This window comes from Hemiscyllium ocellatum, chromosome 12 (genome assembly GCF_020745735.1).
Source record: "Hemiscyllium ocellatum isolate sHemOce1 chromosome 12, sHemOce1.pat.X.cur, whole genome shotgun sequence".
Lineage (NCBI taxonomy): Eukaryota > Metazoa > Chordata > Chondrichthyes > Orectolobiformes > Hemiscylliidae > Hemiscyllium > Hemiscyllium ocellatum.
In genome coordinates, this window is record NC_083412.1 from 56,426,213 (window position 1) to 56,452,773 (window position 26,561).

At 40.3% G+C, this 26,561-nt stretch overlaps 2 protein-coding genes across 2 annotated transcripts in view; both read left to right on the forward strand.

The window, feature by feature from the left end:
• Positions 1-6,903, forward strand: part of f5 (coagulation factor V) — a 98,084-nt gene extending 91,181 nt beyond the window's left edge. The window contains exons 23-25 of the mRNA XM_060832787.1: positions 1,494-1,642; positions 4,375-4,557; positions 6,693-6,903. Of these exons, the coding sequence (XP_060688770.1) occupies positions 1,494-1,642; positions 4,375-4,557; positions 6,693-6,839 (479 nt within the window). The 3' untranslated portion in view covers positions 6,840-6,903. The remainder of the gene's footprint in view (positions 1-1,493; positions 1,643-4,374; positions 4,558-6,692) is intronic.
• A 4,897-nt stretch (positions 6,904-11,800) lies between these two features.
• Positions 11,801-26,561, forward strand: part of LOC132821060 (thiamine transporter 1-like) — a 28,957-nt gene continuing 14,196 nt past the window's right edge. The window contains exons 1-3 of the mRNA XM_060833569.1: positions 11,801-12,012; positions 23,179-23,802; positions 25,026-25,254. Coding sequence (XP_060689552.1) covers positions 11,875-12,012; positions 23,179-23,802; positions 25,026-25,254 — 991 coding nt within the window. The 5' untranslated portion in view covers positions 11,801-11,874. The remainder of the gene's footprint in view (positions 12,013-23,178; positions 23,803-25,025; positions 25,255-26,561) is intronic.

Below are 26,561 nucleotides of genomic sequence, written 5' to 3' on the forward strand. Positions count from 1 at the left end.
GTAGGAGCAGTAAGCGGTCATTCAGCCTTTTGAGTCTGCTCCACCGTTCAATTAGATCTAATAATCCTCAACTCCACTTTCTTGCCTTTTCTGAAGAATTCTTGATGCCCTTACTGATTAAAAGTCTGACTATTTAGCCTTGACAGGAAGACTGTATCAAGCAACATGTCCCAGTGAGTAGCATGCATACGGTGCTCACCCAGAATATTGAACTCTGAATATATATAGTGTACAAAATCACATGGGATTTTGTTATTGGAAAGTGTTCAATAAATAATCCTGGATGTGCTAAAAATTACACTGAAAACCAATTAAAAATTTTAAGTCAAGTTTGCAGTGTGATTCATTGGTGCATGCTAGAGACGTTTAATCATACGTGAAACCTTGTCCATTGTAGGCAAGAGGAATATGTCTTTGCAAGTCCATTGTTCAGTGAAAAAGATGTAATGCAGACATCCAAATCCTACTGTATTTCCTATGGCAACACCCCAATCACTCAGATTTGTTTCAGCTGGTTTGAATTTAATCCGTTAATGATGATAGTTAAGTTTCTGCTGCATCTCCATGCAAATCAATCAGCACCCTCTCGTCACATTGCATAAGTTGCTGCTTCATTTCAAGTCAGTTTTCTTGCATTTCACTCCTGATGAGTGCAAGACAAAAGTCTTTGGCTTCATAAATATTCTAACTCTGGCTGTTCATCACTCCATTGATTTAAAGCAAGGCTTTCTCCACCTTATGTTTGTAGGCTGTATAGATGGACAATGAGAGGATATTTGGTGTAAACAGCCATTGTGATTTGGTCTCTTAGTGGTATTCTCACTTATCTACTATCAGTCCCTGTTTATAACATTTAATAAAACCAGAAAGTTAGGTAAATATGGAGGAGTAGCACTGTTAACCAAGAATGGTATTTGTGAAATAGTTAGAGATGACCTTGGTTCAGGAGATCGGGATGCAGAATCTGTTTTGGTGGAAATAGTAGAGGAAATAAATCACTAGTGGGAGTGGTCTACAAGCCTACTATCAGTAACCATAATGTAGGACAAAATATAAAAGAAACATTGCAGTTCATAACATTGTTTCTCTTGCTATTTGAATGAATACCACTGGAAATCTTGGACTTCAGCTATCCAATCCCTAAAGTTATGAAAAGTAACAAATAATATAATTTTAGTCATACTACCTTCATCAACAATTTCTATAACCTCACCAAAGAACTCAATCAAATATTCAAACACAATTTGCCTTCATCAAATCAATATCACCATCATCTTTTAGCTGAGCACAGTGCACATTAGCTCTGGGGACAGGACAATATTGGGCAATACTGTCATCTCTTCACTAATTTTATTGGAAGAGGAAATTAGTATAAAACAGTGCACTGTATAGTTTTTCTATCATTAGTGATACAAAAATGGCACATTTTTAATTTAAATTTATTGTTTCACTTATTTGCACATACATATAACTAACTCTTTGCCATTTTTTAGTTTGTTCACAACCTCTGGGAATGAAGAATGGAAATATTGAAGACTACCAGATAACTGCTTCATCCCATCTGAGTTCATGGTGGGGTTCTTGGAAACCATCACTTGCACGTCTGGATTTGGAAGGCAGAATTAATGCATGGAGGTCTTATGTATGCAGGACAAAAGACCTTAAATTATCTAACAGCCTGTCATTAATTTATATTAAAATAACTTAGTTATTTTAAGTATTAGTTAATGAAAAACTCTTGCATTATAGCACCATTTATGACCACATCTACAGCATTTGTTGTCTTCAGTACAGATTCTAGCATCCGCAGTAATTTGTTCCTGACCAGACAACTGAAAGTGCTTTACAGCTGCTTTGTAATATGGCAGCCAATTTGCAACAAGCACGCTTCCAGAATGCAACAGTGTGATCATAAATTAGATAATGAAGAGGATAAGCATTGTCTAGGCCATCTAGGATAGCATCTCATTCGTTTATGAAATGGTGCCGTGGTATAATTTACTAGTTGATTCAAGATTTGAAGCTACAATCTCTAGATTCAAAGATAAAAAGTGTTACTAATTGAATCACAACTGACACGTATGTTGATAAGCTAAAAGCTTAATTTTAGAGTTGTATTATGTTCATTAACATACTCATTCACAAACATTAGCATTTGATATTAAAACTCATTGGTAAGAATCAGCACATATTTTATGAAATCTCAACATTGTGGTATGCCTGTCACACTGCTTATACAGGGGCCCCAATTTATGAACATCCGACTTACGAGCCTGGTACTTAATGCAATCCCACATACAGGTGCATTACTATTCATTTTAAACATATGACATACAACTATTTCCTTGTGCTTATGAGCCACTATTTTGCATTATGTTCTGACTTGTGTACAAATTAACTTGTGAACCAACTCAAGAACATAATCCATTTACCACCCAGGGACCACCTCTAATAATTTGGAGATGCTTTGTATCTAAGGTCCATTAAGCTCTGACAGTAACTTGCCCACTGGCACCCAGTAGAAAAACAGATTATAAATGTCTACCCCAATTCTACAGGTTTTTCACCATACTGTAAAAAAAAGTGTCTTTTGCAAGTTCTTAGTTCAAAGGGAGTCTGTGGTAACGTCATTTGACTAGTAATGCAGAAAGTGAGGACTGCAGATGCTGGAGATCAGAGTCGAAGAGTGTGGTGCTGGAAAAACACAGCAGGTCAGGCAGCATCCAGAGAGCAGAAAGTTGACATTTCAAGCATTATCTGTTCATCAGGAATGAGGGGGAGGCCTAAAAGATCTGAGAGATAAATGGGAGGGGGTGGGGCTGTGAGGAAGGTAGCTGGGAATGTGATAGGTAGATGGAGGTGGGGAGTTATGGCGATAGGTCGGAGCAGATAGGTGGGAAAGAAGATGGACAGGTAGGACAGATCAAGAGGGCGATGCTGAGTTGGAGGGTTGGATCTGGGAAAAGGTGAGGGGAGGGGAGATGAGAAAACTAGTGAAATCAACATTGATCCCATGCGGTTGGAGAGTCCCACGGCGGATGATGAGGCGTTCTCCCTCTAGTTTGCGGGTGGCTAGAATCTAGCAATAGAGGAGGCCCAGAACTTACATATCCTTAGCGGAGTGGAAGGGGGAGTTGAAGTGTTCGTCCATAGAATGGTGGGGTTGTTTAGTGCGTGTCCCAAAGTTGTTCTCTGAAATGTTCTGCAAGTTAGCATCCTGTCTCCCCAGTGTAGAGGAGACCACATCGGAAGCAATAGGCAGAGTAGGTGACATGTGTGTAGGTGCAGGAAAATCTCTGCTGGACATTGAAGGATCCTCTAGGGCCTTAGATGGAGGTGAGGGGGAGGTGTGGGCACGGGTTTTACACCTCCTGTGGCAATGAGGGAAGATGCCGTGAGTGGAGGGTCGGTTGGTGGGGGGGCATGGACCTAATGATGGAGTCACAGAGGGAATGGTCTCTACAGAACGCAGATAGGCGTGGGGAGAGAAATATACCTCTGGAGGTGTGGTCTGTTTGTAGGTGGCAGATATGGTGCATCAACATTGGGGAGACAGGACGCCAACTTGCAGAACATTTCAGAGAACATCTTTGGGATATTTGTACTAAACGCAATCCTCTTGGGCCTCCCTCACATTCCTCATGACAAGCTTATGCTCGAAACGTTGACTGTCCTATTCCTTGAATGCTGCCTGACCAGCTGTGCTTTTCCAGCACCACATTTTTTGACGAGGAATGCAAAAGCCCCTGCACAATGTTATGGGGGTAGGAGTTTGAATCCCATCATGGCAGGGGGTGAATTTTGAGTTAAAAATTTTGGAATTGAAAGCTACCCTAATGGTGACTATGGAACCACTGTTGATTGTTGAATGAAATCTGTCACCCTTACCCTGTCTGGTCTCCATGTGACTCCAGATCCACAGCATTGTGGTTTGACTCTTAATTGCCTTTTAAAAGGCCCTGGCAAGCCACTCAGTTCAAGGGCAAGGGCCTACACCAGATGCTTGTGTAGCCAGTGGAGTCCATATCCTATGAGCAAATAAAATGTCTGCCACAAAGTCAAATTTTGCAGTACAATATATTTGTGAAGATCTCGACAGCATAAATCTTCTACACAATTCATCCTTCCAAGCTATTCTTGATACTGTGTCAGTCTTCCCTGATGTACAAAATGACAGAGAAAAAATTCTGTTCAAACACTTTCATCATTTAGATATCCCAATCCCAAAGGAATGGATGGGGAAGGAAAATTGATACAGATCAAGCAAAATCGAACTCAATAAATGCTAGTATACATTATAAAATAAGTACTTGAATTCTAGAATTATTCAGTGTCCCTAAACAATCCTTAAAAATAACTTTATTTTTGTAACAGGAACAAAATGCAGACCAATGGCTTCAGGTTAACTTCCTGAAGAAAAAGAAGATAAGTGGTATCATTACACAAGGAGCCAAATCCTTCACCACCACAATGTTTGTGCAGTCCTATAGTGTGCATTTTAGCAATGATGGAAAAACATGGCTACCATATACAGATCAGTTGGATGCGAGTGAGAAGGTAGGGACATATATTGTTGAAAGCTGTAAGTAAGAAAATAATGCATTTTTCTCAGATTTGCAGCCCAATAGTAATAATGCACATGGAGTGTTTTCTTTGTAATCAAGAATACATCATATAGCACATGTAAATATGCTTGGTGATGAAAGCAATAACCAGGTTCAGCTGTAAAGCTACATACGATAAGTAGGTTGCTCAGGGTCTCAAATGAAAAATAGCTAAGAGTTGATATGTGTTTGTGAGACTATATCAGAATGTGAAGTAGTACCTTCAGTTTTGTAGGAATATGGACTTTCAAGAAGGCAATTTTCCATGATCTTTCCTAGACCAATTAGGAATGGGCAATTAGTATTATCCTTTCCTGCAATAGCCACCTCCTGTGAATGAATTCAAAACTCAATAAGTAGCTGGCTTATTTTGCTGAGTTATTGCCAGGGAAATGAGTGAAAAAATAGTTACATTCATTTTGCAAACAACTGATCAATGAATTACTATTATTCTCCCAAAATACTGATTTCCTCTGGATAGCTCATCTATCAGTTGAAATAAAAAAGGACTCACTTACCTTGCTTTATATTGCTGAAAATTCAAAACTGGGAATACTGATCCCTAATTAAAGTTATCAAGGCCTTTTGGTGTTGTTATAAAAAATATTGTCTCCAGTAAATTTGTATCATCAATAATCACAGGTGAGGTGCCAGAAGACTGGAGGTTGGCTAATGTGGTGGCACTGTTTAAGAAAGGTGATAAGGTTTATTGGTCAGAGTACTGAGTACAGGAGTTGGGAGGTCAAGTTGCAGCTGTACAGGACATTGGTTAGGCCACTGTTGGAATATTGCATGCAATTCTGGTCTCCTTCCTACTGGAAAGATGTTGTGAAAGGGTTCTGAAAAGCTTTGCAAGGATGTTGCCAGTGTTGGAGGATTTGAGCTATAGGGAGAAGTTGAATAGGCTAGGGCTGTTTTTCCTGGAGCGTCGGAGGCTGAGGGGTGACCTTTTATAAATCATGAGGACATGGATAGGATAAATGGACAAAGTCTTTTCCCTGGGGTCGGGGAGTTCAGAACTAGAGGGCATAGGTTTGGGGTGAGAGGGGAAAGATATAAAAGAGATGTAGGAGCAACTTTTTCACTCAGAGGGTGGTACGTGTATGGAATGAGCTGCCAGAGGAAGTGGTGGAGGCTAGTACAATTGCAACATTTTTTGGCATCTGGATGGGCATATGAATGGGAAGGGTTTGGAGGAATATTGGTCAGGTGCTGGTTGGTAGGATAGATTGGGTTGGGTGATCTGGTTGGCATGGACAAGTTGGACCGAAGAGTCTGTTTCCATGCTGTACATCTCTACGACACTTTGACTCTAAATGAGGTGAAACAGATCCATTTTGCCAATTACTGTGTGTTGGTGGATTCATTAATCCTCATGGCTCTTCAAACAAAAACTAAGCATTTTTTATTTGACATATGGACAAAAACATTTTGTGCCACAAATGTTATTAAACTTTAATATCATTTTCTCTCTAATAAATAACATATTTAGCTTGATGGCAATCATCACAGTTTAATTCAATAAAGCATATTCAAATGAAAACTATTATATTTAAGTTATATTGATTTACAATGAATAAGCTATATTCGTAATGACTGCCAATATTTTACCAAAGAAATATGTAACAAATTTCTAGTTGATAGCTGGAATTCTGAACTGGATCTTTGTACCTCATTCAAGAACTGACATCTGAGCTGGTGATGACTCTGAGATGTTGGAGGGTCAGAAAGGGATCAGTATAATTTTCAATTTTGCTTTGTATCCAGTAAATGGTATCCAGTACATTTCAAACCATGACAATTGCTGGAGAAGTGGTGTTGGCTGAGGTCCTGGAAATTGACAATTAGGAGCATCTTAATTCATTTGACAGGCTTTGTTCTATCCAAGGAAAAGAAAAATAATGTGGGTGAATATTGCTACTAAATCTCAGTGGTTTCTGTGGGAGGTGGAGTGTGATGGTTAGGAGGGGACTGTAAGGTGTAGGGGGAGGGGGGGTGCACATGTGGAGATGTTAACCTGTCTATTTATGGGCTAAGACTGTTTCACCATCCTCTTAATTTTTAATTGATATTATCTTTAATTTGCAGATTTTCGCAGCAAATACAGAAAATTATCTGCACAAAAGAAGCTACATTAATCCAGCTATTTTTGCCAAATATATCCGAATTATTCCAAAAGCTTGGTACAATAGCATTGCACTTCGAGTAGAATTCTTCGGATGTGATTTGGAGTGAAGATTTCTTCAGGGCATTCACAGGAGAAAGAAGAACCTTTTGTAAAAAGACTTTTTGTACTCAATTATGCCTTTTATGAGGCAGGCAACATTCTCTAATAATGAGAAAATGCAGATGTAAAAAAAGTAAATATTAATTAGCATTATTTTAGTTAAAATATTTTATGAATTGTCAAAATATAACCCAAATTATCAAATTGATTAGTTAGATCTACATCATAGTCTATTGGTCTTGCCAGAGGTTATTTTAAAAATTAAAGTTATATGAAATGTGTACTATCTTAGATGTGTTGGTGGAATCATTTCTTTAAATATCCATTATTTCTTCTATTGTTTGGAGCTTATTAGTGCTGAGTAAGGAGGAAATGGGGAAGAAGTTAGGGGTAAGAAAAATTAGACAGGTGTGAAGAATCAAATGAGGGGGATATGGTGATGCATGAAACCACCACTATTCCTTGCTCTAATGAGAGAATAGTCTCCTGGGGCTATGGCAAATTTATCTTTACTTATCTCAGTAAAGATTAGGGAGTATATTTTGTTTTATTTTCCTTCCAGTGAATGTGAGCATCACTGACCAGGACAAAATTTGTTGCTAATTCCAAATTGCCCCTGACCTGAGTGCTAGACCATTTCAGAGGACAGTTAAGAATTAACAATATTGCAGTGGATCTGGAGTCACTTGAAGGCTAAACCAGATAAAGTAACATATCCCTCTTCAAAGGGGAATAACGGGTTCGGTGGGTTTATTGTAAGAGTCAGTTAGAGCTTTATCATAACCATCGTTGAAACAATTCAATTTTATTTCCAGATGTTATTGGTTGAATTTGAATTCCAGCAGCTATCCTATTGAGGTTTGACCATATGTCCTCAAAGTATTAACCTGAGTGTCCGGTAACTTTACTGTTGTGCCAGTGTCTCTTAGATTAGATTCCCCACAATGTGAAAACAGGCCCTTCACCCCAACAAGTCCACACTGATCCTCCAAAGAGCAACCACCCAGATCCATTTATCCCTGACTAATGTACTTAACACTATGGGCAATTTAGCATGGCCAATTCACCTAACCTGCACATCTATGGATTGTGGGAGGAAACTGGAGCACCCAGAGGAAACCCACGCAGACGAGGGGAGAATGTGCAAACTCCATACAGACAGTAACCCATTGAAGAAGGTGATTACTTTTGCAATGGTCCAAAAAAGACAAATGTTATTAATTGAATTGAGCATGAATTGAACTCAATGTTGTGAAATAAAGAAGCTTAATAATTCATTCTATCCTCATTGCAAAGTACAGGTCTCCAATTTATGAACATCCAACTTACAAATGCTCATATTTAAGAACATAATCTCATACAGATGTGTAATTTTAAAGATCCACCAAATGAAGATATACAAACAGTCACTTTATATTGTCCTACATTGTGTACTGACATGCGTATGAATCAGCCTACAAATAGACTCAGAAATGGAACCTGTTCAAATGCAGGGGCTGCTTGTACTTGCCTTCAAGAAGACTCTATCTATATACAGAAAGGAATACAAATTACACTCTGGGCTATATCATTGTGCATTTAGTATTGGCATAAACTTAATGTAATATGAGTGATTGACATTGTTATACCTTAGAGAATCTACAATAACTTGCAAATTGTAATTATAACAATGACGCCTTCAAAAGTAAAAGGCCCATTACAAACAATGGGTTGCTCAAATTAAACCTGTGGTCATGGGCATTTCTCTCTTAATAACTTCTCCCAACTTTTACAATGTCAATCTACCCCAAGTCTATTCCACTAATTTTCCAAAGAATGCAATTGAATCTTTTTTTGGTCCCCAAACTGATTTCGCAGTTATCCTAGAAATCTAATTATATAAAATCCAGAGACATTTTTTGAAACACTAAGTTTAGAGGAAATCACTAATAAAGTTAATTATGTGTTTTTCCTGAAACCATGATGTGTTCTTGATATAACTAATACATTGTAACGATTATCTAGCACTTGTGTAAACACTAGTGTTGTGTCTACAACAGATGTTATATTTTGTGGGTCCAGTTTCTTTATTTAAAATTGTATTCAGCAATATCTCTGGAACATGTTGAGAAAGAAACTGCAAATTAAGATATCAATGAAGCATCTCATAATAATGACTGATACAGAAACAGATTTCCTCAATCAGCAACACCACTATTTGTCCAAAGCTGAGCAAATACTTGTGAAAATGAAAAATCAGACAGGTGCTTCACAATACCATCTAGAAAGACAAGGGCAGTAGAAACATAGGATCATGATCACCTGTTTCACTCCAAACAACTCTCAATCTTGGAAATATATTACCATTGTAAAATTTCATCTTTTTACTTTTGGATTCTGAACCAAAATGAGAAAAGAATATTTCATTAAATCAAGGAAACTATGGAAGGAAATATTGCAGTTTTAAAACAGGTCACTGGAAACATTTTGAATTGTTTTTCCACAGGTTCCTCAGTCAACTAGTGGGGAAGGATTGCTGAACTCATCGGCAGTGTGGCGTATGTCCAAGTGGCTTTGTACGGAGACACTCTGTTGATTTATTTTCAACCAGGACTGTCAACATGGCAACAACTTTCTGATTGGCTCCTGAGTAGATGGATAGCTTGTATATAAACAATAACAGAGTGGAAAACCTCCCGATAAAAGTACATACCTGCTTGGAATGAGCTGCCAGAGGAAGTGGTGGAGGCTAGTACAATTGCAACATTTAAAAGGCATCTGGATGGGTATATGAATAGGAAGGGTTTGGAGGGATATGGGCCGGGTGCTGGCAGGTGGGACTAGATTGTGTTGGGATATCTGGTCGGCATGGATGAGTTGGACTGAAGGGTCTGTTTCCATGCTGTATATCCCTATGAATCTATAACATTCTCCCTCCCTCTCTTGCAGAAAGAAACAAAGAATTGGAAGGTAGATTACTATTTTCATTTATCCTTTGCCTATAAATTATTTCCACTCTGGTGATTCCAGATCTCGGGACATAGTCTGAAAATTACAGCTAGATCATTCAAGAGAGATTTTGGGAAGAGCTTTTACCAACAAAGCTATTAGAGATTTGGGGAAATCACTTCCACAAACAGCAGTGGATGCTGGATCAGTTGTTAATGTTAAATCTGAGATAGGTACATTTTTGTTAAGCAAAGGTCTTAAAAGATATGGGCTAAGGACAGGTACATGGAGTTAGGCCACAGATTAGCCGTGGTCTCACTGAATGGTGGAACAAGCACAAGGAACGGAATGACCTGTTCCTGTTTCCATATTCCTATGTTAACTTCCCTTATTCTGACTGCAGGTCACCATGGATCCTGAAATATTAATTCAGCCCATTTCTGCAGCCCTTGCCAGGTGCAAATCTGAGATTAGAAGTCAGTGAGGTCTGCAGATGCTGGAGATCAGAGTTGAGAGTGTGTTGCTGGAAAAGTGCAAGCTGCCTAACCTGCTGTGCTTTGACCAGCAACACATTTGCAGCTGTGATCTCCAGCATCTGCAGACCTCATTTTTTACTGGAAAAGTGCAACAGGTCAGGCAGCATCTGAGAAGCATGAAAATCGATGATTCGGACCAGAGCCCTTCATCAAGAATGAAGCTGGGAGCCACTGGGGTGGAGAGATAAATGGGAGGGGGTGGGGCTGGGGAAAGGTAGCTGAAAGTATTTTCCATAAACAAACCTCAGAAACTTCCATAAACTCTCAGCTACCTTCTCCCCTGCCCCACCCCCTCCCATTTATCTCTCCATTCCCCGAGGCTCCCAGCCTCATTCCTGATGAAGGGCTCTGGTCCGAAACATCGATTTTCCTGCTCCTCGGATGCTGTCTGACTTGTTGTTCTTTTCCAGCAATACACTCTCAAAGCAAATCTGAGAGTTCCCATCCTTGAGGAGGAGATTTGATTTGATTTGACTTATTGTAGTCTCATATACCTAAGTAGTGAAGAGCTTTGTTTTGTGAGCAGTGCAGACAAATCGTAGCAAACAAGCACATACAGATCATGGGGTGCTCAGACAGAGCGAGGCATATGGGTTACAACTGTACAGGCAGTGCACAAAGCCAGATCATCATTATTTGAAGGTTTAATCCATTCAGCACTTTAAGGAAGAAGCTGTGGACTTTGAGTAATTTGAACAAATCTTCTACTTTCATGATGACTGGAAGAGGACTGGGGCTTGAGTATCTACATGCTTTACAAAGTAGATTGTTACTTTACCATTCTTGGGTCAAAATCCTGAAGCTCCAACTCTAACAGCATCGTTGATGCACCACAACTCACAACCACCTTCTCCAGGGCAATTAGGATAGGCATTGTTGTGATCCCAACTGAAAAAAAAATGCTGGCGATCTCACTAGATCATAAAAGTCTTTAGCTCCGATGAAGAGTCATCTAGAGTCGAAACATTAGGTTGCTTTATTTGCAATGAATGCTGCCTACCCGATGTGATCTCCAGCACTTTTTGTTTTCAGTTCAGATTCTAGCATCTGCAGTAATTTGCTCCTACACTGTTACGATCCCAGTTGATGCTATGACTGAAAAAAAGTTGTAGCAAACTGATAGAATGTATTTTGATTTAACAAGGCGGTCTCTCACTGAAACATGCAAACAATTTTGCAGATTTTTTTTAACAATAAACCAAAACGATTTATACAAAATTAAAGATTTTGAAACACAGAGTGGAATATAATCCCAAAACACTCCTCGGTCTATAGTGTCTATGCTCCCTCTTGCAGACCCACTGCCGATCTGCACCGAGCTCCTCACTCCGAGAGGAAGGGAAGGCATTTATTCGAACAATATTCGAAACAAAGGGCGCGTACGAATGATGTCATCGCCCCCATTACCAGTAGGGCAAGATTCCAGCAGCCCGTCGCTGTTTGATGACGTGAAGCCGCACCCCTGGATTGTTGCGTTGCTGTTGGAGCGTTCGATGGTGTGGGCGGTTGGGTTGGAACCTGGAGCCGGAGCGCGTGAGTGGACAGAACCGGCAGTTGTAAGTGCTGGCGGCGCGTGGCTATGGAGGGTACCGGCAGCAATTGGCTTTACCCCACCACACTGCTGTGTGTCTGCGGCTTCTTCTCCAATGTCCGGCCCTCTGAACCTTTCCTCACCCCTTACCTGATGGGACCTGACAAAAACCTGACGGAGCAGCAGGTAAGTGTGACCAATCCAGCACCGCCGCGGTTCCCCCTCACCCTTTGGAAACCTGACAATGAGCATGACTTTGTAGAAGCGAATTCCTGTTTGTAAAGGAGCAAGCAGTATTCAAGATTGCGCGGTGTGGTGCCAGCTGCAGCAGGTCACCTTTCAAAGGACAAGCGTGTCCTGTTCACTTCTGTTGGGCGATGTTTTGTTTAGTGTTTGTGTTTCCAACAACTTTGGCGGTTCAGTGCTGTGTTGTCGAGTCTCTGACCGAGTTGCCTATTCCGCAGAGAGTGCTGTGTAGTGTGTAGTTTTTCAGATTGTCGCCACCAAGGTCAGCGCCATGAGACAGCAAAACAAATTAGATTTCACTGACTTCAGATTTAACACCCTCACGTTTTCCGATTTGTTTCTCACCTCACCACGCGTTGCGACTGTCGGCCTCAGATGAAAAAAGGTCATTTAAAGAGTCATTTACAAATGGTAAAATACCATGGATGCTGAAAGTCTGAGATGCGTCAACAGAAAATGTTGGAAGTGCTCAGCAGCTCTCTCTCTCCTTTACATGCGTACCCCTGACCAGGCTACTGTTTCTGACTTCCTGAGATTGGACAGTGTTTTTAAGTTTGAGTCTCATTTCAGTTTAAGTAATAGAAATAGATGCTATCTTTATGCCTCAAGGTGAGTGCTAGTGTCACTTTAGCCTGGGTCTTGTGGTCGCAAGTAACTGCTTGCTGTCGCTGACCTCCATCCACAACTTAGAACTTTGTCATGATTTGGAGGTGCCGGTGTTGGACTGGGGTGTACAAAGTTAAAAATCACACAACACACCAGGTTATAGTCCGACAGGTTGATTTGGAAGCACTAGTTTTCGGAGTACTTTCTTACGATTTTATACTCCACAACTACCTAATGAAGGAACAGCACTCTGAAAATTACTGCTTCCAAATAAACCTGTTAGACTATAACCTGGTGTTGTGTGATTTTTTTAACTTAAAACATTGTGGTGTAGTAAAACGTCATATACTGCCCTCTTAATGAAATTGAACCATCGTGTCTGAAACTTGGCTACTCAAACATCAGGACAAAGGAGCCTTACTTGCGAGACACAGTTGTAACCAGGACCTCAAGAAAAATAAATTAGATTTTGTGATGTACAGAAAAACTAAATAAAGATTAGGAAAACTAGGATTAAGAGAGAGAAATAAGAGAGACAGAATAACTTTGTTTTTTTTTTAAATATCTCCAAGGAGACTCTGGCAATTTCACTTATTGTGCTGTTTAGAAACTCTCTGGAGCACCAGGACAGGATGCAAGGCATTTCAGGACAAATTGCGGAGGCATTCCCAAAGTTTCCAGTCTTCCTTAGACCTGGGTGGCATCAGAAGGCTAGAGAAATGGAAAAATTGCACTCTTGTTCAAAAAAAGGTGTAAATATTCCTCCAGCAACAACAGATCTATTTGTTTAAATTTGGTGGGGATGCATTTCATAATAATTCAGACAAATTGATAGAACTGAGAGATGGATAGAACTTCAAAAGGACATTGAACTTCATCTGTCTTTGTGGAGAAATGAAGTGAGATTTTTGGAAGGGAGAACATGGAGGGACAATACAAAATAAAAGGTGCTATTTTAAAGGGTGGGCAGGAGTAGGGAGAATTGCACATATATGTGCATACATAATCAAAGGTAACAGGACAGTGTGATTTAGTAAAACATACAATGCCTTGGTCTTTATTAATAGGGGTGTAGAGAACAAGGAGAAAGTGAGGACTGCAGATGCTGGAGATCAGAGCTGAAAATTGCTGGAAAAGTGCAGCAGGTCAGGCAGCATCCAAGGAGCAGGAGAATCGCGTTTCGGGCATGAGCCCTTCTTCAGTGTAGAGAACAAGAGCAAGGATTAAATGTGTTGAATTTGGCTTAGACGTTTTAGTTCAGCCTGAGCTGGATTACAGCATCCACCTTGGAGTGCTATGCTTTATGAAGGATCTGAACATGTTGGAGAGAGTACAGTGAGCAACTTCAGTTATGAAGATACATTAGAGGAGAGAAGGTTGAAAGGAGATCTGAGAGTATTTAAAATAAACAATTGTATGGGGAGAAATTTCCCATTCATGAAAAGATCGAGAATGAATAATTAGCAAAAGAAACAGGAACATGAGAAGATAATTTTCATCTGAGTGGTTAAGGTATGGAATGCACTGCTTGTGAGAGTGGAGGCAGAGTCAATTGAAGCATTCAAAGAGGAATCGGCTACTACTTGAAGAGAGGGGATGGCTCTGAGTGACTTGCTTAGAAAGCCACTACAGGCACAATTTGATATATAGCCACCTCTTGTGTTGTACCAATTGTGAGATTCTGTGAAATGCATGAACACGATCACCGTGAGCTGTTTGAGTATACAGTTCACAGGCAAGTACTCAGCATTCCAGCCAATGCATTTGTTTCAGTCTCAAATCTGTTGGTGCACACTATGGAGCACAATACCATTTGGCAACTTCTCAATTTCCACTGTTCATCTCATCATTAACCATTTGTGTAATTTTGCCCACTTTTTTTTAAAGAGTATTTCTCTCATGTTACACATTGTGCAATTGTAGTCCAAAAAACTGGATAGAAGGCGTTTTAAAATTGAAATGGTAAGTAGTTCTGACAATTTGATTAGTTTTCCTTAATCAGTGTGTTGTCTGATTCCTTTGAACAAGTTGAAGACAATTCCCACCAGAACGTTATGAATGAATTTTCCTATGTGTCCCACGATACCAAGGCAGTCAAATCAAAATGAATACAAGTTGTACCAAAGCAAAACATTCCCAGTTTATTAGGCACATAATTATTGTCATCTTTAATACTAAATGTACTATCCCTAATCCCATTTAGCCCCTTAAATTTACAATACTTTCCAAGTTTCTTATAAATTTACTCAGTCGCTCTCTCGGTGGCTCTGTCTCTGGGTCTGCAAAGCTTCTCTCTCTCTCTCTCTCTCTATCTCTCTCTCTCTCTCTCGGCGGAATAGAAAGTGTTTTTCGTCTGGTTTGCATGAGGCCTCATTTTGACAGTGGAGGAGACCCAAGATGGACATGTCACCAGGGAAGTGGTAGGGGGAGTTGGAATGCCAGGCAACTGGAAGGTGGTGTTGATAGGAGCCGATCCTTCATGAACATCTGCACTTGGTCGCTCCGATGGAGAGGAGAACACATCGGGAGCAACGGATGTAATAGTCCGGGTTAGAAGAATTGTAGGTGAATCTCTGCTGGATTTGGAATGATTGACTGGGACCTTGGACAGAGGAGAGGTGTAGGTGTTGTACTTCCTGCAGTTGCAGGAAAGGTGCTGGGTGTGGGGGAGTGTGAAAATGATGAGGGAGTCATGCAGTGAACAGTCCCCAAAGAAAGCAGATGGGGTGGGGAGAAATATCCTTTTGGTGGTGGGGTTCAACTGCAGGTGGAGAAAATGGCGGATTTGGAGAGTGATGGGGTGGTAGGTGAGGACCAGGGGGACTTTATCCTTATTGTGGTTGGGAGGAGGGGGCTTCAAGGCAGCAGTACAGGAAATGGAGACGATATGATTGAGAGCATTATTATCCACAGGAGAGGGGAAATTAGGTTCCTTGATGTAGGAAAATATTTGGGAAGACCTGGAATGGAATCCCTCATCCTGGGAGCAGATGTGGCAGAGAAATTGGGAGTATGGGATAGCATTTTTTTTTGCAGGATGGTGAGTGAAAGGAGGTGTAGTTGGGGTAGCTGTGGGAGTTGGTGGGTTTGAAATGGATCTCGGTGCTAAGTCGGTTGCTGGGGTTTAAGACAGAGGTCCAGGAAGAGGAGGGAGGTGTCAGAGATGGTCCAGGTGAATTTGAGATTAGGGTGGAAGGTGTGGGTGAAGTTAAAGAACTGTTAGAGTTCCTCAATGGAGCATGAGGCAATGCCAATACAGTCATCAGTGTAGTGGAGGAAATGGTGAGTGGTGGTTGTGCTGTAGCTGCAGATGATGGACTGTTCCACACATCCTACAAAGAGGCAAACATAGCTTGGACCCATGTGGGTGCCCATAGCTACCTCTTTCATTTGTAGGAAGTGGCAGGAATCAAAGGAAAAATTGAAGGTAAAGATCAGTTCTGCCAAGTGAATGTGTGTGGCGGTGGAGGGATACTGGTTAGGCCTGCAGGAGAGGAAGAAAGAAAGGGCTTATATGCCCTCCTCATGGGGGATATAGGTGTAGAGAGACCAAATGTCCTTGTTGAAGGTGAGAGATATTGGGGGGGGTGGCTAGGGAATTGAAAGTATTGGAAAAGGTGGAGGGTGTAGGTTGTGTCCTGAACGTAGATGGGGAGTTCCTGAATCAAAGGGAAGAGGATGGAGTCGAGATAAGAGGACATTAGTTCTGTGGGGCAGGAACAGGCAGGGACTGTGGATTGACCAGGGCAGAAACACGAGTGAAGTATTTAGATAGCATGCTGCTGTCAATGAATACAGGTTTTAATTAATGTTGGATAGTAGAATCGTATTGTCATATTAGACAATAGACAATAGAAATAGGTGCAGGAGTAGGCCATTCTGCCCTTCGAGCCTGCACCACCATTCAATATGATCATGGCTGATCATCCTTAATCAGTATCCTGTTCCTGCCTTATCTCCATAACCCTTGATTCCACTATCCTTGAGAGCCTATTCAACTCTTTCTTAAATGAATCCAGAGACTGGGCCTCCACTGCTCTCTGGGGCAGAGCATTCTACACAGCCACCAGTCTCTGTGTGAAGAAGTTTCTCTTAATCTCTGTCCTAGAAGGTCTACCCCATATTTTTAAGCTGTGTCCTCTGGTTCGGCACTCACCCATCAGGGGAAACGTGTTTCCTGCTGCCAGAGTGTCCAATCCTTTCATAATCTTATATGTCTCAATCAGATCCCCTCTCAGTCTTCTAAACTCAAGGGTATACAAGCCCACTCGCTCCAGTCTTTCAGTGTAAGGTAATCCCGCCCTTCCAGGAATTGACCTTGTGAACCTACGCGGCACCCCCTCAATAGCCAGAATGTTTTTCCTCAAATTTGGAGACCAGAACTGCACACAGTACTCCAGGTTTGGTCTCACCAGGGCCCTGTACAGCTGCAGAAGAACCTCTTTGCTTCTATACTCAATCCCTCTTGTTATGAAGGCCAGCATGCTTTTAGCCTTCTTCACTACCTGCTGTACCTGCATGCGTGCTTTCATTGAGTGGTGTACAAGAACACCCAGATCTCTCTGTAATGCCCCTTTACCTAAATTGATTCCATTTAGGTAGCAATCTGCCTTCCTGTTCTTGCCACCGAAGTGCATAACCATACATTTATCTACATTAAACTGCATCTGCCATGCATCTGACCACTCACCTAACTTGTCCAGGTCACCCTGTAATCTCCTGACATCCTCTTCACATTTCACCCTGCCACCCAGCTTAGTATCATCAGCAAATTTGCTAATGTTATTACTAATACCATCTTCTATATCGTTAACATATATTGTAAAAAACTGCGGTCCCAGTACTGATCCCTGTGGTACCCCACTGGTCACTGCCTGCCATTCCAAAATGGAGCCGTTTATCACTATTCTTTGTTTCCTGTCAGGAAACCAACTTTCAATCCAAGTTAGTACTTTGCCCCCAGTACCATGCGCCCTAATTTTGCTCACTAACTTCCTATGTGGGACTTTATCAAAAGCTTTCTGAAAGTCCAGGTACACTACATCTACTGGATCTCCCTCATCCATCTTCAGAGTTACATCCTCAAAAAATTCCAGAAGATTAGTCAAGCATCATTTTCCCTTCATAAATCCATGCTGACTCTGACCTATCCAGTTACTACTATCCAGATGTGTCGTAATTTCATCCTTTATAATAGACTCCAGAATCTTTCCCACCACGGAGGTCAAACTAACTGGTCTATAATTTCCTGCTTTCTCTCTCCCACCTTTCTTAAAAAGTGGTATAACATTAGCCACCCTCCAATCCGCAGGAACTGATCCTGAATCTATTGAACTCTGGAAAATAATCACCAACGCATCCATGATTTCTCGAGCCACCTCCTTCAGTACCCTGGGATGTAGACCATCAGGCCCCGGGGACTTATCAACCTTCAGACCTAACAGTGTCTCCAACACCAATTCCTGGCAAATATAAATTCCCTTCAGTTCAGGTCCTTCAGCCACTGTTACCTCGGAGATTGCTTATGTCTTCCCCAGTGAACACAGATCTGAAGTATCAACTCAATTCTTCTGTCATTTCTTTGTTCCCCTTAAAATATTCCCCTGTTTCTGTCGTCAAGTGCCCAATTTTAGTCTTAAACGTTTTTTTGCCTTTCACATACCTAAAAAAACTTTTACTATCCTCCTTTATGTTATTGGCCAGTTTACCTTCGTACCTCATTTTTTCTCTGCGTATTTCCTTCTTAGTAATCCTCTGTTGTTCTTTAAAAGCTTCCCAGTCCTCTGATTTCCCACTTATCTTTGCTATGTTATACTTTTTCTCTTTTAACTTTATATGTTTCTTAACTTCTCTCATCAGCCATGGCTACCCATGCATCCTCCTAGGATCATTCTTCCTTTTAGGAATGAACTGATCCTGCAACTTCTGCATTAAACACAGAAATATCCGCCATTGTTCCTCCACTGTCATCCCTGCTAAGGTATTGCACCATTGAACTTTGGCCAGCTCCTCCCTCATAGCTCCATAGTTCCCTTTATTCAACAGAAATATTGTCACTTCTGATTGTACCCTCTCCCTCTCCAATTGCAGATTGAAGCTTATTGATTTCTGGTCACTACTTCCCAATGGCTCCTTCACTTCGAGGTCCATGACCAATTCCGGTTCGTTGCACAATACCAGATCCAGAATTGCCTTCTCCCTGGTCGGCTCCAGCACCAGCTGTTCTAAGAATCCATCTCTGAGGCAGTCCACAAAGTCTCTTTCTTGAGGTCCAATACCATCCTGATTCTCCCAGTCTACCTGAATGCTGAAATCCCACATCATAACTGTAGTAACATCTTTGCGACAGGCCAATTTCAGCTCCTGATTTAATTTACATCCGACATTCAGACTATTGTTTGGGGGCCTATAGATAACTCCCAAGAGGGTCTGAGTCAATTATCCTGAGTCAATCTAATTTCAAACTTTAAAGGAAGTTTCATTGTGAATTTTGAGAAGATTTGTAGCTCTGGATGTTCTGGATGTAGGTTTGTTCGCTGAGCTGGAAGGTTCATTTTCAGACATTTCATCACCATTCTAGGTAACCTCTTCAGTGAGCATCCGGATGAAGCACTGCTGATGTTTCCTTTATATTTATATGTATGGGTTTCTTTGGGTTGGTGATATCATTTCCTGTACTTTTTCTCTGAGTGGTAAATGGGGTCCAAGTCAACGTGTTTGTTGATAGAGTTGGAACGCAATGCTTGTAGGAATTCTCATGTATATCTGTTTAGCTTGTCCTAGGATGGATGTGTTGTCCCAGTCGAGGTGGTGTCTTTCCTCATCTGTATTTAAGGATACTAGTGAGAGAGAGAACCCAAACAAGCAGACAAAATGGGTCCAGAAACCCTAGCCACTCTCTCTCCTACATCAAAGACATCTTGGAAATGACTGCCAGACTACTCGGACCCTTTGGCATCATGGTCGCCCACAAAACTACCAACACACTAAGACAGCAGCTAATGAACTTGAAAGATCCTATAGAGATAACAAGCAAAACTAATGTCATTTACAAAAAAACTGTGCAAGGACTGTAACAAACACCACATTGGACAAACAGGCAGGAAGCTAGCCACCAGGATACATGAACATCAGCTAGCCACAAAACGACATGACGCGCTCTCACTACTATCCTTACATACAAATAAGGAAGGACACCACCTCGACTAGGACAACTCATCCATCCTAAGGCAAGCCAAACAGAGACACGCACGAGAATTCTTAGAAGCATGGCATTCCAACTGGAACCGTATCAACAAACACATTGACTTGGACCCCATATGCCACCACCACCCCTGAGAAAAAGAACAGGAAATGACATCACCACAGGAAATTACATCACCAACCCAAAGAAACCCAAACATATAAAGCAGGAAATATCAGCAGTGCTTTGTCCGGCGGCTCACTGAAGATGTTACCTAGAATGGTGACGAAACATCTGAAAATGAACCTTCCAGCTCAGCAAGCAAACCTGCATCCAAAAGTTTCATAGATTATTTCTTTGCAGTGACTTGTTCCAATTTTCTGCCATGACTTTGCACAATTGTATCACTAACCAATTGAATCACTGAATTGTTATGTTGCAGAAGGAGAGCATTTGGCCCGTCATGCCTGTACTGGCTCTTTAAATAAGCAATTAGCTTGTGCCAATCTCTTACAATTTCCCTATAGAGTTGCACATAATTTCTATCCAAATAATCATTCAATGCTGTCCTGAAAACCCCAATTGAACCTGCCTCCTCCACAATTCCAGATGGTGCATTTCATATTCCAACTGCTATTCACCTCTGTGGAAAAAGCTTTTATCTCTCATCACCCATGCGTCTTTTGCACATTATTTTAAATCTATGCCCTCTCGTTCTTCTTTCTCTTATGAGTGGGAACAGCTTCTCCCTATTTAATCTGTTCACTCTGCTCATGATTCTGAAAACCTCTATCAAATCTTCTCATGGCTATCTACCCTCTGAGAAGAACAATCCCAACTTCTCCAATCTATCCTCATTATCCAAGTTCTATTTCCTTGAACTATACTTGTAAATCGCTTCTTTCCAATGCATTGACATCTTCCCTATAATGTGACACCCACAACTGTGCACAATACTCTAGCGAGGACTAACACGTATCTTGTACAAATTCAGTATCGCCTTGCTCTTGTACTTTGACTTCAGCTTTATTAACAGGGCTACAATGTAAACATTACCATCTACTCTTTCCACTTGTCCTACTATCTGCAATGATCTATGCACATATACACCCAGGTCCCTCTGCTCCTGAATCCCCTTTTAGAATTGTACCCCTATTTGATGTTGTCTTTCAATGTCCTTGCTACTGAAGTGCATTATCTCTCATTGCTTTGCATTGAACTTCATCTGACACACAACCTTCCACTCCACCAACTTGTCAATGTCCTTTTGGAGTTCCACACCATCCTTCTCGCAGATTACAGTTTTTCCACCTTTAGTGTTACTTTGAAATTATCCCTTGTGCAGTGACATCCAGATCCTAAATATGTATCTGGAAAAGCAAGGGACCGATACTGACCCCTGGAGAGCTCCATCATGAACTTCATTTGAGCCAAAAAATATCCATTAACTGTTACACCCTGTATCCTATTAATCAGCAAATGTTGTTTCTATGTTGCTGCTGTCCCTTTTATACCATGACCTATAACTTTCCTTAGAAGTCTGTTAGGAGAAAGTGAGGTCTGCAGTTGCTGGATATCAGAGCTGAAAATGTGTTGCTGGAAAAGCGCAGCAGGTCAGGCAGCATCCAAGGAACAGGAAATTCGACGTTTCAGGCATAAGCCCTTCATCAGGAATCTCTGGGCTTATGCCCGAAATGTCGAATTTCCTGTTCCTTGGATGCTGCCTGACCTGCTGCGCTTTTCCAGCAACACATTTTCAGCTTAGAAGTCTGTTGCATGGTACTGCCTCTTCTGGAAATCCATGTACTCCACATCAACCGCATTACCGCATTGATCCTTTCTGTTGCCTCTTCAAAAAAAAATTCCAGCAAGTTAGCTAACATCACTTTATACTTCATTCAGGTATGAAGCTTGAATTAATTCAAACTGATAGGTTATCCATTAAACATCACAATGGGTTCAAAAAAGGAAAATAATACATTTTAATAAATTATGTCCTTAATCTGAAATTTTCTGCAACACCACTACAGAAGGAACTGTTCAATTAATTCCACTTACCTGCTTTCCAGCCCAAGTTTTATAAAAATCTTCTATGCCCAAAACTTTAAAAAAACAGGATGCCATTTGTCTATGAAATAGTCTAACGATGATATACTGTGAAATTGCACTGAGAATACAAAGGTTGCATCAGCTTGATTGGATTGATTGTGACATGTGTTATCACAGAAACTTGTCTATCATTTTATTTTATAAATGTTTATTCTTGTATTGGTTTGATCTTGGTCAACCATGTGTTGATTGGTCTGAGATGAACATAGACCATTTCTTTATGTTGCAAAAAGTTTAAAATTTGGGACTTGTGTGTTCTTTTTCAAATAAAATAAAGTTGTTGTTCTTGACCATAATGTATAGAATTTGGTGCCAGTCACTAATGATGTACTGCTCAGTCCATCTGTGAGACCCCAATTTATACTGTAGCACACTGTGGTGGTGTCACCTGGAGCTCTGTGTTTTTTGATCCCTGCACTGTTGTAATGGAATTGTGCAGTTTCTTAAAAAAAAGACTGGGAGTTCTGCGCAATTTTAACAAGTTGCAACAGGCTAATTTGTGAATAGTTATTGATGAAATCTCAAGGGCTGGTTGCACAGCATTATAGGAAATGAAATAAGTTATTTTTGTCCTTCATTGCCACATGAGGATGAATATGAACAGTACAGTATAAGCCATGCTATTAGCTAATGTCAGCTGGGACAGCATTCCATGAGCACAAATGCCATATGCCTTTCTTCTGTGAGGGAAAGGAACAGGTCAGGAAGAATCAACCAAAGTTTCTGTTCCTGACCGTCACCACTAACCCTCAACTTGAAATATGTGTGTGGATCTTAGATGGGGTGAGATTCCAGTGTGTGGTCCTTCATGTACATGTCATATTGACTCTCACTGTTTATGTTCTTGTCAAGCAATGCTACTTGAAGTGAGACAATTGTTTGCTAGTTTTATACTGCAGCATAATTTAGTATTTTCAGGGTACAGTGGGAGAAAACTTAGGATGATTGGATTAGAAGAGTAGTTATAATTTACATAATATTGAGCTTTTTCTGGATGAGTTACATTCAGGAGGAAATAAAAATGCTGTTTTACAGGTTTTAATTTTAATTTTTGTTCCTTATCGTTAAGTGTCTATTGTAGCTATAGTATTTATGAACATAGTTGTAAAAACCTGACAAAGTATGTTTTGCATTTTGAGAGATTGATAATTGAAAATTAGAAATTAATCTCCTGTCTTCAACCTGTTGGGCTTCTATTTTCTAAATAGGTGAATGAGATTTTTCCAGTTTGGACTTACTCCTACCTCGTGCTTTTGTTTCCCATCTTTCTGGCTACTGATTACCTCCGATACAAGCCCATCATCGTTTTACAAGGTGTAGCTTTGATCGCTACCTGGTTGATGCTGTTGTATGCTCAAGGACTACTGGCAATGAAGTTTCTCGAATTCTTCTATGGAATGGTAACTGCATCAGAGGTGGCTTATTACTCCTATATCTACTCTGTAGTGGACTTTAACATGTACCAAAAAGTAACTGGATACTGTCGCTGTGCTACTTTGGTAGGGTACACAGTAGGATCGATTACCGGACAAATCCTGGTCTCGTTTGCTGAGGTGTCCCTCTTCCACCTCAATGTTATTTCTTTGGTCTGTGTAGCAATTAGTTTTGCTACATCAGTGTTTCTCCCAATGCCACAGAAGAGCATGTTCTTTCACAGAGTGAAAGCAGACTATAATGGATTCAAAATCAAACATGACGGCTCAATGTCAGAAGAAGAACTTGAATCAGCATCAACGACGCCACTAAACCATGGCCTTGATAATGCTAACAGCATGTTAAATGACCATCTGCCAGAACCAATGGATAGCAGCTCATACACCAATGAAATTATGGTAATGTGTTTAAAATGTTTTACTTTTGTTAATGTGGTTTTCCTTCCTTTCTGCTTCTGAAATCACAAATGTGATGTTTTGAGTGAGCATCTAGTGTGATCTTAAATTTTCAATTCCCTCCATATTTCTTTTCTTGCATATAGCAAAAACTGCAGCATTCACAGGCAAATCTATGTTCCCACTTTACTTTGAGTACAGGGGTAGGTATAATTATGTAAAAGGTAATATGCCCTGAATAATTAGTAAGTTCTTTGTGCTGCTGTTATTCTTTCTCTATATGTTATAAGACATTTTTGTACTCTGGCTTTGTGATAGTCGCACAGGACTTTGACAGAAACTGTAAAGAAGAAAAAGCAGATTTCAATAAATCACAATGGTTTACTTAAACTTCTAGGGCCAGATATCCTTGGAATCCTTGCAAGGGGTGGTAGTGAAGTGTGATCGACAATATTTTCCTATCTGCTAACTTGTTTTCTCTTCTGCTTTTTCTTCCTCCTTGCCCTGCCTTTTTTTTCCCCTCTTTTTCTCTTCTCATACTTTCTCTTTGTTAGCAGTCAGATGTAAAGGAGAAGGATTAGACTTGTGTCACAGAATGAGTGGTGTTGAATCATGGTATCCCTACAGTTGGAAACAGGCCCTTTGGCCCAACCAGTCCACATTAACCCTCCAAAGAGTAACTCACCCAGACCCATTCCCCTATGACTCTACATTTCCCCCTGACTAATGCACCTAACCTACACATCCCTGAACACTGTGGGCAATTTAGTTTGGCCAGTTCACCTAACCTACACATCTTTGGATTGTGGGATAAAACCAGAGCACCTGGAGGAAACCCACGCAGACACTGGAAGAATGTGCAGACTCCACACAGACAGTTGTCTGAAGCTGGAATCAAACAAGAGTCTCTGACACTGAGGCAACAGTGCTAACCACTGAGCCACCGTGCCGCGATACGTCCTTTCCAGCATATTAATGTGCCAATGTTGCTTCTTTTAAAGTAATGGGTAAACGTAACCTTTTGCAGCCTGCTTCCAAATCAGCTGAAATGTCATAGCAATGTTCAATCAATGATTGTAGAATGTATTTCTAATGAGAATATTGCTGTACTAAAACCACTTTACATATATAAAAAGCAGTTCCTTGGGAAAAATATTGCATATTGCTTTTTTATGAAACCTGTTTAAACACTTAGATGTATTTTTAAGTTCTGTTTTGTTTTTCAGAATAAAAAGCCTTTCAAAAGAATATGCATTGTTCTTGTAATGTTATGGAAGACTTTTCTGCAGTGTTATTCTTCCTGGCCACTACTCTGCTGGTCAGCATGGTGGGCATTATCAACTTGTGGCTACTTTCAAATAGTGAATTATATTCAAGTCTTGTGGGAGCGAATACGTCCTTTCCAGAGTTCCCAGATTTACAATGGAATAGTGGAAGCAGCATCTGCACTTTTGGGTATGCTCACATTCATAATTTCCCAATGAAAGCAGTTGAGTTTGCATGTAAATTGCCACAATGTTTCAGTTTGACAAGGGAGTTGACATATTTCTGAGAAAAACTAACACAGAAAAAACTGGGCAGTTACTGACAAAACAAAGCCTCATTCAAACTCCTGCACAAAACTCAAGGTATGTGATGATATCTAAAGCAAAGAAGTGTTATAGCAACAAAGCAAAAAAGATAACATAGGTTAAGAAGGTATAAAGATAGATTGGGAAGGAAGAGAAAGAAAAACAGTAATGAATTTTAATAATTCCAAAGAGGAGATCAGAGATGAAAGCAGACATTAATGGATGATGATACAGCGTGAGTTCACTGTCTTAAGTTTTCACTGGCAAAAGTTTGAGGATACAAAGTCTTCAGGTAAAGGTAGTATGGGAATATCTATATAGCATAAGAAAGTTCGACATGGATAAAAATAGTAAATTCAAGTGTAAAAAGCATTGAATTCTGTTTGCATGTAGCTTAATATGTTCAGATGATATGAAAGATCAAAGATCGTTACAACTGTACAAAGACACATGATCTGTTGGTCCAGCAAGTGTGCAGCATTTCTAGATGGTGTACCTTGTTTACCTTTTCTATCTACCTTCTCACCACTAGCTAACTTATCCGTCCATCCGTCTAACACCTATGCCATTAATATTACCTAATTTTGTTCTTGTAACTCTTGCCTAGAGCACTGGATCCTAGTGGTTCATTTATCTGTATTAATGATGCACTCAGAGAAAGAGAATGGAACAAACCAATCATTTTGACAGTATTGGGTAACTAGACCAGTCTAATGTTAGTCATGGATAAGATTCTAAAAATATCAATATTGGGTTAAAATGTAAATCTGTAGCTGGAATGAGAGCTAATTGAGGACAGCCTACAAGATTGTGAAAGGAAAATCATATCTGACAAATAGGAATGATGGAGAGGATATCTATAGATTTTCAAAAGGAATTTGATTAGAATGCTATATAGACTCCATGTGGATATTAGCCATTGATTATTTTTGAAAGAAAATACGAAGGACAAAAAAGAGTTTATGGATGTTTTACAGCATTAATTTAAACATGCCGATCAGTGTTAGCACAATTGATCTTAACATAAATAACATGTATTTTACATATTCTGGTTTATATGTACGTTATTTTAAAAATTGCTGTCAGAGTTCACTAAGAACTGTATGTCATTTTCAGGAGGATGTAGACTAGTTAGTAGGGTGCCCATAAGGAAGTCAAATTAAATTTCAAGTTTGGAAAAGGAAAGTGATG